Here is a 16,608-nt window from a genome sequence, read left to right as displayed (position 1 = left end):
GGTATCTGCCAGGTCTATCTTGGAAAAGTGTACCCCGCCTCTCAACTTCTCTAGCAACTCTCCAAGGCTTGGTAATGGGTGTTGATCAATTGATATTTGTTGGTTCAACATCTTGAAATCACCACATATACGCACTCTTCCATTTGGTTTGGAAACTGCTACTATTGGAGCAGCATAATCACTAAAGTCCACATGTTCCAAAACACCAGCTTTAACTAATCGATCTAGCTCTTCTTTTACAGCTTGGCGTCTAAAGAATGGTGTAAAGTTTTGCTGACCAGCCTACTCAGGTCACCGGATAACTGAGTGGTTACTAGATAAACATTGCACTGGCGGCAGACAGGTCATCATCATAGCTTACAAAACTCTGAATTACCACAAAATGGATCTTTTTGCTAGTGCAACCAATTAAAGGCATATTTTTACTCATACATAAAACTCGATTGCATTTTCTGTGTGAACTAGAATCAGTCTTATTTTAGCCATCTACCAGAACAAACGTACATTTATAACAAACATTAGCATCTAACCTCCATTTCATCACTAGCAGCATGCATGGGACCATACAAGGTATTTTACATTTTTATTATACATCAATTTTATATGCAGTTATTATTGTCATTTGCCTGCATGTGCATGCGTCCTAAATTTGCAATTGTGCGAATCTGTATTTTTCTATTTGATATTATATAGAGCGTTACAATTTTGCCTTGCCTATTATCAACATCGTTATTACAATTGCAGATTTCACGGTTTAAAGGAATACAAATATATACATGCTATAAACGTATCCTACAAATCAGTGACTTGTCGTCTTCAAGCGTGTGCAAGTAGTAGTGAGGTGGAATAATACTCATTGTCTACCACTTATGTGGTGGACTAGTCGCTATTAGAGAAGAAATTCTCTACAGTGAAATCTTGTATGCAAGCTCCTCGGAGATCCTTACAAGCCAGCAGTAGACAATCAGCAGTCAGAGGTAGGACTATCTCTGAACCATAATCAGTAAGCAGTCAACTCGTGAGCTCTTCGCCAGTAAGAGACAGTCACACCATAATCAGTAAGCAGTCAACTCGTGAGCTTTTCGCCAGTAAGAGACAGTCACATCATAATCAGTAAGCAGTCAACCCGTGAGCTCTTCGCCAGTAAGAGACAGTCACATCATAATCAGTAAGCAGTCAACCCGTGAGCTCTTCGCCAGTAAGAGACAGTCACATCATAATCAGTAAGCAGTCAACCCGTGAGCTCTTCGCCAAAAAGAGACAGTCACAATATAACCAGTCAATAGAAATCGTGAGCTCTTCGCCCAAAAGAGACAGTCACAATCTAACCAGTACCACGGAGATAGGATATCTTCCTTCTGATCAAGCTAATTAGCAAGATCTACATATCAGCATCAGCTAAGTTCTTTGTATCTTGTGACTATTGTTTATGTAAGCAGCAATGTTTTGAACATTATCCTAGATTAGCACAGATAGAGTTGTCTTTCCATAGGACATTTTAGCATTATAACATTAAATGCTACTACAGTAGTTCTTATAAGCGTTTATATTGTAAAGGTAGTTAAAATTCTGCTTATAAATTTAATGCTTATGCAATTTACATACATGGTTGTAAAAGCTGATTCAGTTCACACAGAAATTGAGCAAAAGCCAATTAGTACATTCTTTTGACCGAATCGGAAACAAGTACACAGCGTAAACATTTTAGTTTTTATTGCTGACCTTTGACACAAAATATTGCTGCCAGTTCAATTTGTATGGTAATTAAGCAGTCATTTGAGGCATGAGTGAGGACACTAGTGACACTCATAGCATTGCTATACATTCTAACAGTGAGGAAAATCAAGTTTCAAAAATTGATAATCATAGTAGCAGTAATTCAGTAAATCAATCAAATCAAAGTAAATCAAACCCTGAGTTTGAAAGTCTTGAACCCGAGTCTTAGCCCACTAGCAGCACAGTTGTAGCCGTAAAAGGACGACGCAACCGTAAACCCACTGAAAAAGGTAAACAAAATCGTGTTAACCAGTTAAAAACCGAGATCTCCGTCTTGATAAATTCTAAACTTGGTAATTATGAACAAGCCCTGTCAAATGTAGATAGACAAAATTTTGATGGGCTAGCAGATCTTTTGGAATACTTGGAACAGGACGGGCAAAAAGTCGACACATTATGTGATGAGTTAAAAGGCCTGTGCGAAGGTGAACTCGATGAGCAAATGGAAAGCATATACTTAGTTTTCAACACTGAACGTGAAGGTAACATTGACCTCGTTAATGAGTTAATGGATGACATTGAAAATGCGGAAGAAGAATTGGCTTCACAATTAGAAGAAACACTTAGGAGAAATTTGGCAGACATCCAAAATGCTCAGAAAAGGCAAGCAGAAGTCAGAAGAAGTATTTTGGACAGAACCCGACAGGTTACTACTAATGGGAACCTCAACCAGCAAAACAACTTACTTCCTCTCGAGCAACGTCAAAATGTGCAGCAGCCTATAGAAGTACAACAAGCTACGGCAAATGCTGCAGAGATAACGGAGTTATCAACCCCCACAAGTAGGTCTTCTTCGCCTGATAATTACGGCTCTTCCGACCACTTTCCAATAACTGGAGTAAGACCCAAGCCCTCGCCAGCCATGTCCATGGACAACCACATAGTAGACCAAACACACATTTCTACACAAGGTTCTCATGCTACAAGCAGGCCTCAAGTTAGCGACATAGAAAAGCTAGCCAATACGATTGCAGCCTCTATGAAAGGAACAAAGCGGACTATTGTAGAACCATCAACATTCACAGGAGACCCGCTCAAGTTTAAAGATTGGGAATCCGATTTCGACGACTTTTTGGAAACTGAAGGCGTATTTGGAACAAGAAGAATGAGGATGCTTAAAAAGTTCATTGATGGTGAAGCAAAAGAATGCATTGAAGGCTTTTTGCTAAGTGACAGCATCGAATCATACGAAGACGCAAGACAACATCTTAAAGAACGCTATGGAAAAAGGACAAACATCTCTCGTCTGCTGAAGGCAAAACTGAAAGAATGGCCCAAAATACAGCCAAAAGATGGCAGTGGTCTACAGAAGTTTGCCGATTTTCTAACACACATCCAAAGCGCAAGAAAAACCGTACCTCATCTAAATAGTTTAGATGAACAGGAGAAGAACCAAGATATTCTAGAGAAGCTTCCAGAGTGGATGAAAACAAAATGGAAGTACAAGGTTCGCCAGCACGAAATAAAGTATGAAGACTACCCACCTTTCCACATATTTAAGGAGTTTGTTTGTGAAGAAGCCAAATCGATGAACATCCTTGGGATCGAAAGTCAATCCGCTTCAAGCAAAAAGGAGCAAGAATCTAAAAGACAACTAAGAAACACTGCAAGGAGAGCAGAAACCCTTCAAGCTTATAGGTCTGTTGAGGACGCAGACACGAAGGATCGTCATTGTAAAAGATGCAATAGGGACAATCACTTCACCGCGCAGTGCAACCTGTTGGTGAAAGTCTCACATGAAGAAATGGTAGCCTTCTTCAAACACCATCGTCTATGTTTCAACTGTGGACACAAAGGTCATAGACACAATTCTTGCACCAAGAAGTGGAAATGTAGATTCTGCAAGCGGGAACATCCTGACTGTCTACATAAAACGCAACAGGATTGGGAAAACTCCAAATCTACTGCGTCATCGGCGCAGCAAACTCAGCTGTCAGCATCTAAGCAAATTTCAGAAACAAAAACAGGTGCGGCAAATACACCAGTTACAAGAGCAGCTACAACAGAGTCAAAATCGGATAAGCCAAAAGCCAAACAACACATTACAGCTGCAACTAAAAGAGATTCTCAAACAGAATTACTCAACATGCTCATACCAGTCAGTGTGTCAACGGAAAATGGTAAACAGTCCACTATGTATGCCATGCTGGACAATGGATCGGACACAACTTACATATCAAAAGAAGCTGTACACACCCTGAATTTAAAGACAAGTAGACAGCCGGAGAAGGTGACAGTACAGACGCTAAATGGGGAAGAAAAGAGCTACAGAAGCCAGTACGACTTCAACGTACGTGGAATTGGCCCAGCCACTGACAACATTACATACAAAGTTACAGGTTTTGAACAAAGGAAGATTCCCTACAACGAAGCTCATATACCAACCAGAGAAGTTGCTAAGCAAATTCAACACCTGAGTCACATATCTCACCTGATCTCACCTAAGCTGAACGTTTCAGTCGAAATGCTAATTGGAAGAGACAACTCCCATTTGCTAGCACCGCATGAATCAATTGTCGGTGAACCTACAGAACCTTTTGCAGTCAAAACTGTTGTAGGATGGACTCTTTGTGGTGGTAGTTCAGAGATAATTACACCACAACAAAGCTACTGTACAATACAACACAATGAGTTTGAAGATCTGAACAGTAGAAAAAAGATGTCACAGAATGATAAGAAGTTCTTAGAAATACTAGAAGAGAACGCAGATACACTGAAAGATGGCACAATCACTCTCCCGTTGCCATTTTTAAAGACCCCATTTATGCCAAACAATAGAACACAAGCAGTTAAGAGACTAGGCTTGCTAATCGGTAAGTTCAAAAAGGACCATGCCTTAAAGGAGGAATACTTTTCCTTCATGGATGAGATACTCAGCAGTGGTCATGCAGAACCAGTTCCGACAGAGTGTCCACCAGATGGAAAAATCTGGTATTTACCGCACTTTGCTGTGCATCATCCAAAAAAGAAGAAACTTAGAGTAGTCTTCGATGCTAGTGTCAAATACCAAGACAAATGTCTAAATGACGAGCTTCTTTCAGGACCAGACCATGTAAACTGTCTGCCCGGAATACTACTCAGGTTTCGAAAAGAGCCAATCGCATTTTCATGTGATATACAGAAGATGTTTCTCAATTTTAAAGTGAACACAGAGGAAAGAGACTATCTGCGGTTTCTATGGGTAGACCGTGATCTGGAAACTATAAAAGAGTATCGAATGACAGTGCACCTGTTCGGCGCAACAAGTTCTCCTGGAGTTACAACCTTTGCATTGAGAAAATTAGCAAGCGAAGCATCAGAGAAGCATCCAGCCGCAGCTAATTTTATAATAAAAGATTTTTACGTAGATGATGGGATTAGAAGTGTAAAAAGCCCTGAAGAAGCTATCAACTTGATCAGAGACACCACTAACATATGTAAAGCAGCCAATCTCAGGTTGCATAAGTTTATAAGCAACAGCAGGGAAGTGTTAGAAGCTATTCCTGAAAGTGAAAAGGCGGCCAATTTACAAGGATTACACCTCTACAAGGACACTCTCCCATCGGAGAGAACTCTCGGTCTAGAATGGTGCATCGAAACAGATGCATTCATATTTACTAGTAACCCAATCGACAAGCCTGCTACCAAGAGAGGAATTTTGTCATCAGTTTCCCAGATCTATGACCCCTTAGGTTTCCTCGCTCCCTTTCTACTTCAAGGAAAAATCGTGATGCAACAAGCCTGTCAGGAAAGTAAAGGATGGGATGATGAAGTGTCGCCAACTTTACAGTCCAAATGGAAACAATGGAAAGATGACCTCAACAATCTGAATCAAATCCGTATACCAAGATGTCTCAAGCCTACAGAATTTGGTGATGTCAAAAGGACTGAAATACACTACTTTAGTGATGCGAGCTTAGATGGATATGGAGCTTGTGCATATTCAAGGATCATCAACAATGAGGGCAACATTCATGCGACCCTCATTGCTGCCAAATCAAAAGTTGTGCCTTTAAAGGGACTTACAATCCCAAGGCTTGAGTTACAATCATCAGTGGAGGCAACTAGACTTAAATCCTTCATTGGAGAAGAACTAGATATGGACGTTGACCAAGAATTCTTCTGGTCAGACTCAAAAGCAGCTCTAGGTTTCATTAAAAACAATGACACACCCTTTCAAATGTTTACAGCAAACCGAGTCAGCGAGATCAGACGACATAGCAACCCAAAGCAGTGGCACCATGTACCAGGATCAGAAAACCCTGCAGACATAGTGTCACGTGGAGCTTCAGTAAGTCAACTTATGAAAAGCACATGGTATAATGGTCCGAGCTTTCTACATGAGCCAGATATTAGTCACAAGCTAACAAGCGATCTCAACTTTGAAGAAGCAATAGAAAACAGCCCAGAAATCAAGAGAAAGAAAACTGGACTTACCATTCTACAAACAGAGAAGTCAACATCACAGACAATCATAGAGAAGTTTAGCTCCTGGCGCAAATTGGTGCGAACTGTAGCTAATGCAAAAGCTATGCTACGACACAAATGCTTCAAAAAGCAACCAATTGAGAATGACGAAATAAAATCAGCAGAGAAGGCAATAATTCTCATGGAACAATCACAAAGCTACATTGAAGAAGTGAACAGCCTCTCCAATAGCACAAGAGTCAGCAAATCCAGCAAAATAGCGAGTCTAACTCCTTTCTTGGACAAGGAAAACACACTAAGAATGGATAGTCGAGTAACCACTCATCTCACTTATGAAGAGAACCATCCAATCATTATAGCAAAATCACTATTGGCAAAACTACTAGTCAGGCATTACCATGAACTGACCCATCACCAAGGCTCTAACTCAACAGTCGCTGCAATCAGACAAGCTGGTTTCTGGATAGTTGGTGCACCGACCCTAGCAAAGTCTATAATTCGCAACTGTATAACATGCTTAAAACAACGAAGCAAACCACTACAGCAACTAATGGCACCCTTACCAAAAGAAAGAAGTGAACCAAGTCCACCTGTTACTCAAATAGGCATAGACACATTTGGGCCTTTCGAAGTCAAGGACCGTCGAACAGTCATCAAGAGATGGGGCGTTGTGTTTACATGTTTATATAGTAGAGCGTTACACATTGAGCTCCTAGAGGACCTTTCAGCAGACAGCTTTCTCCAAGCACTTAGACGATTCGAATCCATTTGTGGTTCTGTGGCTACTATATATGGTGATGGAGGTACAAACTTTCTAGGAGGAAGAAATCAACAGGAAAAGGATCTACTCACCATGAGGGACAACAAACTAAAACAGTACCTCCTTGCAAAGAAAATTACTTACAAAGTGAACTCCCCGACAGCCAGTCACCAAGGTGGTGTCTGGGAACACCAAATAAGAAGTATCATGTCAATCATGAACAGCATGTTTGGAAAGTACTCACAAAGACTGTCTACAGAAGCCTTAAGAACTGCATTCTATGAAATAATGGCATCCATCAATAACCGACCACTGTCAGGCACAAATGCTACTGACACAGACCCAATCATAACAGCTAATCGACTACTTACAGCCAAGTCTGGTTTCACAGCACCACCACCAGGAGACTTTGACAACGAAGAAGTGTACGGTCGCAGTATGTACAGGAAATCACAGCAGCTAGCTCAAAAATTCTGGTATGCATGGACCACACAATACCTGATGACGATTGAGAAAAGAACACAATGGCAGTTTTCCCAGCCAGACCTAAAGGTGGGAGATCTAGTTACCATTGTTGACAGTAATGAGCACAGAAACTACTGGAGAACCGGTAGAGTAATCTCCATTCACAGAGGTGTAGATCACAAAGTTAGAAAGGCTTCCGTTCTGCTTCAGACCTCAGACTTGGATAAATTGGGTAAACCGACTAAGGACAGAACGATTTTGGAACGACCCGTACAAAAGTTGGTACATTTCATGTCTTGTAATTAAAATTGAAAACACTGCACCCTTTGCTAAAATAAATTTAATTCTAAATTTAGGTGGGAGTGTAAAGTTTTGCTGACCAGCCTACTCAGGTCACCGGATAACTGAGTGGTTACTAGATAAACATTGCACTGGCGGCAGACAGGTCATCATCATAGCTTACAAAACTCTGAATTACCACAAAATGGATCTTTTTGCTAGTGCAACCAATTAAAAGCATATTTTTACTCATACATAAAACTCAATTGCATTTTCTGTGTGAACTAGAATCAGTCTTATTTTAGCCATCTACCAGAACAAACGTACATTTATAACAAACATTAGCTCTAACCTCCATTTCATCACTAGCAGCATGCATGGGACCATACAAGGTATTTTACATTTTTATTATACATCAATTTTATATGCAGTTATTATTGTCATTTGCCTGCATGTGCATGCGTCCTAAATTTGCAATTGTGCGAATCTGTGTTTTTCTATTTGATATTATATAGAGCGTTACAATTTTGCCTTGCCTATTATCAACATCGTTATTACAATTGCAGATTTCACGGTTTAAAGGAATACAAATATATACATGCTATAAACGTATCCTACAAATCAGTGACTTGTCGTCTTCAAGCGTGTGCAAGTAGTAGTGAGGTGGAATAATACTCATTGTCTACCACTTATGTGGTGGACTAGTCGCTATTAGAGAAGAAATTCTCTACAAATGGCACTACACGAGGTTTAGAAAAGCTTGGTGTGCTTCCTGGTTTCAAGCGTACTGGTACTTTTACCTTTTTACATTGGCCAAGACCTGTCTTAAAGACATCAGAGTACTTAGAGGAGAGTGCAGCAATTTTGTCTCTAAATCCAATAGGGTTACTTCCTGTGACAGTACAGGTAACATCACAACTACCCTGTGTCAATATAGCTAGCCACTGCTGCGAGAGACCAAATTTGTCACTCCAATCTAGACCAAAAAAGTTTGAGCCTTGTGTTGTGTTTACAACAAGAAGTTTGAGATTTTGTTTTTCCACATCTCCTACCTTCACACTAACTGAACATTGTCCTTTAATCTGTAACTCACTCTGCCCATACGCTTTAAGATGGGTACTGACAGGTAAGAGGGGGGGTGATCCAAGACTTTAGTAGCCTTGCAAATCAACTATAGAGCAAGTAGCCCCTGTGTCCCATTGAAACATTGCGTCATGACCATTGACAGCAGTTTTGATCCAAACCTTTCAATTGACTCGTTGGAAAAGATTATCTGAAACTGCATTCACATAATGATAAGGTTCACTTGCATCAGTGAGCACACTTAACACAGAGTTTTCAACTGTCCTAGCAGACTGCTCTGTCTGACTTTGTGCTGCTGTCTTAGCCATACAGACAGCCTCAATGTGACCTTTGACCTCACATTTCCTGCAGACAAATGCCCTGCAGGGACAATTTTTTCTGTCATGTTTAATGTAACAGCTAGGGCAAGACTTCAACATACCTGTGTTTTGTGCATTAGCTTGTTGCTTTCTAATGGTTTGTTGACCTCGGCGTGATCTTTGCTTGTACTGACCTGACATTTTGTTTACTGTCTTCAATAGCTGGAGAAGTTGTCTCCCCCTTGAGAATTTTATCGGTCTCCGTTGTCTTGATCAATGCTGTAGCCTTCTTAAGAACATCATTAAAAGGGGGATCAGCATCAAGAAGACACTGGCGACGTACATCAGCATGTGGCGTCTCTTTAATGATTATGTCACGATTTTGTTCATCAACATAACTAGTGCCACAGCCTGTGCTTTTGCACGTGAAAGCACAGTGCCGTGTGAGTCCACGAAGTTCTGCAGCCCAATCAACATAGGACTGACCAGTCTTCATCTTACATTGAGAAAATTCAAATCTTGCTGCCTGCACATGTATGGTATCTGCAAAGTGTTCATTAAGTTTCTCCGACAACTCAGTAAATGACTTGCTTGTAATATCCTCTGCGCCAAATAAGTTTGACAACAAGTCGTATGTCTCAGCTCCTACCCAAGATAGTAAGCATGCTTGTTTCTGACTGTCATCTACCACCCGATACACATTAAAGTGCTGATTGAAACGTTGAAGGTACTGGTTCCATTTTTCTTTACCCCTGTCGTATGCTTCGAACTTGGGTATGGCGACAGCTACTGGTATTGATGCAGCACTATCACTCTTGGTAGCTTCAAACAAGGAGATAAACTGCTTCTGTAGATCAGCGTTTTGCTGCTGGAACTGTTGTTGCTGTTTCTGCATAGCATCGATCAAAGCTTTTATGTTAGGATCCATAGCAAGACAATAGAAAAATGCTGGCTGTGAGTCCACAATGTTCGTTCCTGACACCAGTTGTTGTATTGTAGTTGTTGTATTGTATTATTACGATAAGTCTTGTATCACAGAAAACACAGCTAACAGGTAAGAAGCACATAAAGGAACTGACTTAGTTAGCAAGCCCATAGCTATGGGTTGTTAGACAATTATGCGATTATAGCACAGCTAAAAGAAAGCTGACTGCACAGCTAATATGTAACACATACCGAGTGAAATTTGTTCGTATTAAATCTTTAAACAGCTCAATGCTCAATTACCTATTTTTATTCAAACTTGTTTCAATCGCAAAATGCTGAAGTTTTAAGTTACTAACCATTGACACAAAAAGTTAGCAGCCAGACCAGTGCATGCTAGAGAAAACATTTTGCTATTTTCATTCATACTTAATTGTTTCAATCGCCATGGCATGATGTCTTATTAAATACTACCTGGTGTTTTTGCACCTTACAGCCGTGTCCCTTTATCCAAAACTACAATTGAGTGTTGGTAAAAAACACCACAGGCCATGTGATTGGAACCCACAAAATTGAGCTTACTAGACCAACATGCTACCACTGTGCCAGTGTACTAGTGTAATAATTGTACATATAGTTAATACATGTTTATCTCTCACAAATCATTAGACTGCCAGAGTACAGTAGACGCTCCTATAACATATACCTCCTATAACGTAAATTCCAGAAAACCTAAAAAATTATGTAAAGTTTTTGCTGACTACAACATGAAAACATCCATTTAACGTAAAGTGTCAAGTTGGGCAAGTTTTCAAAATCGATTTAAATGTTAGTTTATTTAGCCGCAAGAAGAAAAGGAAGGAAGCCGCAATGCGCTTAGCGTACCATATACAACTTTACCAAAATTTTAGTTCGCCGTTATAGATCGTTGAATGTGTCGACAAAAAGGTGAATAGGATAGCTGCGCATTTTTTTCATAAATATAAAGGCGATAGGTAAGTGTAGGGGTTACAGCGTCCATCTACCAGTCTTATTGTCACGAGTTGGAAGTAGTATAGTGAGAGCAGATCTACACATAATAGGCGGAGCTTAGGGAGCAGGAAGTGACATCACATCAGGATCTGTTTGATTGACAGTTGGCGTCCGGTAGAGGTCGCTCTTCCGTGCCGTTTCGGGGATTGACGGAGAGCTCGGTGGCGACGGGTTGACAGACGGTGGCGGATGGATTTCGAGATCGTCGGAGCTTGTATGTATTTTCTTTTTTCCGATCCCAAATGAGAATGATGTGTCTGCGAACGAATATTCATTTTGATTGTAAACTTCATAAATTCTGAAATTATCCATCGCTGTTATGGTTCCACTACTTTTTTAAAGATAATGTATAAATTGATGAAGTATTATTAGTTAGTGTTGATTGTTACTGGAGCTTCTGAGGAGTCAACTTCCAATAGTATGAATATCGACATTATTTCTGAAAGAACTTCCCAATTGAATATGAAACAAAGAGAGTATAGAAGACCAACCAAGTCTAGATTGAACAGAACTACGTCATTACGAAGATCATCAAGAAAAAGTTCGGTAGTAAAGCGGTTATTCGAATCCAAGGAAAATTATATGGAAGGAGATGAGAAAATTACGTCACCTATTGCAACAGTTTTTAAAACCGAGGAAATGCAAGAACCATGGAAATGGATTGATCTAAAAGTTTTGGATATTCCAGCTTCGTTAGAAGTAATACAAGCAAATAAGTCTGAAGAAAGTGACAATTGTGAGATTGCGTTGCAATTCTTCGTTGAACGTAAGGGAGAGCATGTGGTATTATGTTCGATCATCGATCCTCAAAAGTATAACATTCCCTCATCATTTCAATGGTTGACACCAGCTCTCATGATATTGGATCGAAGTGAGATTTACATGAACTCTAAGTCTTCATCAGGATTAAAACTTTTCAGAATTGACGGAACATGCAATCTGAAGGAATTCAGAGAGAAATTAAACAAAGATTATAAACTCTGTATATCAAGACAGTAATGAGTTAAGGAAATGATATTATGATTAAATTTTATATAGTTTATTTGATGATATATCATAGGGATTTAAACTTACTATCAATGGATATGTTATTGAATAAAAGTTTTGTATATAAAAATGCTAAAACATAATATAAAAAAGACTATTGAATTTCATTCAATCCCAATTTTCTTCTTCTTCTTTCATTGTCGAATGAGAATGAACTGTCTACAATCAAAACATACATTATTTTTAGTGAGATATAGTAAAAGTAAGACATACAATCAGATTAGATCATTCATTCAAACTAAAAATCAAATATAATGTAATACTTACTGAAGAAGAAGAAGATCCATCCTTTTTCTGAATGGAATCTTCCTGTTGAGATACGGGAGCCTGCAATTGCAATGATTACAGTCAGGATGGATTACTATAACCTTGCTGAGATAGTAGACTCTACATTCACAATGGACTCCAACTTAAACTGTAAATTTCAATTGCATTAGTCATCGAATCATAGAATGATATGCAAGATGTAATGCAGACAGAATAGGATATGCAATCAGCTAGAGTAGGACATATAGACAATAAGAAAAACAAATATGTTACATCACATAGTCAGACTAAGACACACAGACAGAGGAGGATATTCAGTTAAAATAAAGAAATAAATATAATGTACTACTTACTGAAGATTCAAATTCATAAAGCCTTCTCCGAAAAGGACTATATTTAGTTCGGTGATGCCCAGGATCCTACAATTGTATTGATTATAGTCAGAGTAGAACATGCAGACAAATTAAAACACAGTCAGGTCTTACTTTGAATTTCAATTCCAACTCCTTTTGTTTTAAAGTGGAGTTATACAAAATATTAATTACTGTTTTCACAGATTGATACTCATTTTAACATTCCTACAAACCAATTGGAGTGAATTTTGTTGAATGTATTTGATCTTTAGTTACATGTTTTATCATTATACAACGATATTAGACGAAATAAATATAATGTAATACTTACTTTTAAAGTCAATGTAACGTCGAAGTTACGAAAGAACTCCTCTCTTTGCTGCTGCATGACCAATGATTTCTCCAATAATTTCCAAAATTACTTTGTATAATTAAATTGTTTCATTTAAGCAAACCCTATAATTCGAAATATATTTAATATGTAGTTTATATTCTCAAGTTTCCTTTAATCAAAAATATAATTTAGTAAATAATAATTATACATATACTTATTCTCTGTACTTTATTAACACACCTGATGATCTCTTACAGCACTTTATAATAATTGTACATATACTTATTCTCAGTACTTTATTAACACACCTGATGATCTCTTACTACACTTTATAATAATTGTACACATACTTATTATCTGTACTTTGTTAACACACCTGGTGATCTCTTACAGCACTTTATAATAATTGTACACATACTTATTCTCTGTACTTTATTAACACTCTTGATGATCTCTTACTACACTTTATAATAATTGTACACATACTTATTATCTGTACTTTGTTAACACACCTGGTGATCTCTTACAGCACTTTATAATAATTGTACATATACTTATTCTCTGTACTTTATTAACACTCTTGATGATCTCTTATTGCACTTTATAATAATTGTACATATACTTAATATCTGTACTTTATTAACACTCTTGATGAACTCTTACAGCACTTTATAATAATTGTACATATACTTATTATCTGTACTTTAATAACACTCCTGATGATCTCTTACTACACTTTATAATAATTGTACATATACTTATTCTCTGTACTTTATTAACACTCCTAATGATCTCTGACAGCACTTTATAATAATTGTACATATACTTATTCTGTGTACTTTATTAACACTCTTGATGATCTTTTACAGCACTTTATAATAATTGTACATATACTTATTCTCTGTACTTTATTAATACTCCTGATGATCTCTTACAGCACTTTATAATAATTGTACACATACTTATTTTCAGTACTTTATTAACACTCCTGATGATCTTTTACAGCACTTTAGAATAATTGTACACATACTTTTTCTCTGTACTTTATTAACACTCTTGATGATCTCTTACTACACTTTATAATAATTGTACACATACTTATTCTCTGTATTTTATTAACACTCTTGATGGACTTTTACTACACTTTATAATAATTGTACACATACTTATTCTCTGTACTTTTTTACCACACCTGATGATCTCTTACAGCACTTTATAATAATTGTACATATACTTATTCTCAGTACTTTATTAACACTCTTGATGATCTCTTACAGCACTTTATAATAATTGTACATATACTTATTCTCAGTACTTTATTAACACTCTTGATGATCTCTTAATACACTTCATAATAATTGTACACATACTTATTCTCAGTACTTTATTAACACTCCTAATGATCTCTTACAGTACTTTATAATAATTGTACATATACTTATTCTCTGTACTTTATTAACACTCTTGATGATCTCTTACAGCACTTTATAATAATTGTACACATACTTATTCTCAGTACTTTATTAACACTCCTGATGATCTCTTAATACACTTTATAATAATTGTACATATACTTATTCTCAGTACTTTATTAACACTCCTGATGATCTCTTACAGCACTTTATAATAATTGTACATATACTTATTCTCAGTACTTTATTAACACTCTTGATGATCTCTTAATACACTTTATAATAATTGTACATATACTTATTCTCAGTACTTTATTAACACTCTTGATGATCTCTTACAGCACTTTATAATAATTGTACACATACTTATTCTCAGTACTTTATTAACGCTCTTGATGATCTCTTACTACACTTTATAATAATTGTACATATACTTATTCTCAGTACTTTATTAACACTCTTGATGACCTCTTACAGTACTTTATAATAATTGTACATATACTTATTCTCTGTACTTTATTAACACTCCTGATGATCTCTTACAGCACTTTATAATAATTGTACATATACTTAATCTCTGTACTTTATTAACACTCATGATGATCTCTTAATACACTTTATGATAATTGTACATATACTTATTCTCTGTACTTTATTAACACTCTTGATGATCTCTTACTACACTTTATAATAATTGTACATATACTTATTCTCAGTACTTTATTAACACTCCTGATGATCTCTTACAGCACTTTATAATAATTGTACACATACTTATTCTCAGTACTTTATTAACACTCTTGATGATCTCTTACAGCACTTTATAATAATTGTACATATACTTAATATCTGTACTTTATTAACACTCTTGATGAACTCTTACAGCACTTTATAATAATTGTACATATACTTAATATCTGTACTTTATTAACACTCCTGATGATCTCTTACTACACTTTATAATAATTGTACATATATTTATTCTCTGTACTTTATTAACAATCCTGATGATCTCTGACAGCACTTTGTAATAATTGTACATATACTTATTCTCAGTACTTTATTAACACTCTTGATGATCTCTTACAGCACTTTATAATAATTGTACACATACTTATTCTCAGTACTTTATTAACACTCTCGATGATCTCTTACTACACTTTATAATAATTGTACATATACTTATTCTCAGTACTTTATTAACACTCTTGATGACCTCTTACAGTACTTTATAATAATTGTACATATACTTATTCTCTGTACTTTATTAACACTCCTGATGATCTCTTACAGCACTTTATAATAATTGTACATATACTTATTCTCTGTACTTTATTAACACTCATGATGATCTCTTAATACACTTTATGATAATTGTACATATACTTATTCTCTGTACTTTATTAACACTCTTGATGATCTCTTACTACACTTTATAATAATTGTACATATACTTATTCTCAGTACTTTATTAACACTCCTGATGATCTCTTACAGCACTTTATAATAATTGTACATATACTTATTCTCAGTACTTTATTAACACTCTTGATGATCTCTTACAGCACTTTATAATAATTGTACATATACTTAATATCTGTACTTTATTAACACTCTTGATGAACTCTTACAGCACTTTATAATAATTGTACATATACTTAATATCTGTACTTTATTAACACTCCTGATGATCTCTTACTACACTTTATAATAATTGTACATATATTTATTCTCTGTACTTTATTAACAATCCTGATGATCTCTGACAGCACTTTGTAATAATTGTACATATACTTATTCTCTGTACTTTATTAACACTCTTGATGATCTCTTACAGCACTTTATAATAATTGTACATATACTTATTCTCTGTACTTTATTAATACTCCTGATGTTCTCTTACAGCACTTTATAATAATTGTACACATACTTATTCTCAGTACTTTATTAACACTCCTGATGATCTTTTACAGCACTTTAGAATAATTGTACACATACTTATTCTCTGTACTTTATTAACACTCTTGATGATCTCTTCCTACACTTTATAATAATTGTACACATACTTATTCTCTGTATTTTATTAACACTCTTGATGGTCTTTTACTACACTTTATAATAATTGTACACATACTTATTCTCTGTACTTTTTTACCACACCTGATGACCT

The 16,608-nt window shown here is 36.5% G+C and overlaps 1 protein-coding gene and 1 pseudogene across 1 annotated transcript; one reads left to right on the top strand and one right to left on the bottom strand.

The window, feature by feature from the left end:
- LOC137397228 (cyclin-dependent kinase-like 1) overlaps positions 1 to 16,608 on the bottom strand; it is a 485,333-nt pseudogene that overhangs the window by 438,341 nt on the left and 30,384 nt on the right.
- LOC137397221 (uncharacterized) lies at positions 923 to 8,359 on the top strand. The gene is made up of 3 exons (XM_068083511.1): positions 923 to 977; positions 2,100 to 7,686; positions 8,254 to 8,359. The coding sequence occupies exons 1-3, from the start codon at positions 923 to 925 to the stop codon at positions 8,357 to 8,359; spliced, it is 5,748 nt and encodes a 1,915-aa protein (XP_067939612.1).

The sequence above is a fragment of the Watersipora subatra genome, chromosome 5 (genome assembly GCF_963576615.1).
Source record: "Watersipora subatra chromosome 5, tzWatSuba1.1, whole genome shotgun sequence".
NCBI lineage: Eukaryota > Metazoa > Bryozoa > Gymnolaemata > Cheilostomatida > Watersiporidae > Watersipora > Watersipora subatra.
The sequence above is the reverse complement of the archived record's forward strand: the minus strand, read 5'-3'. Positions and strand labels throughout refer to the sequence as shown.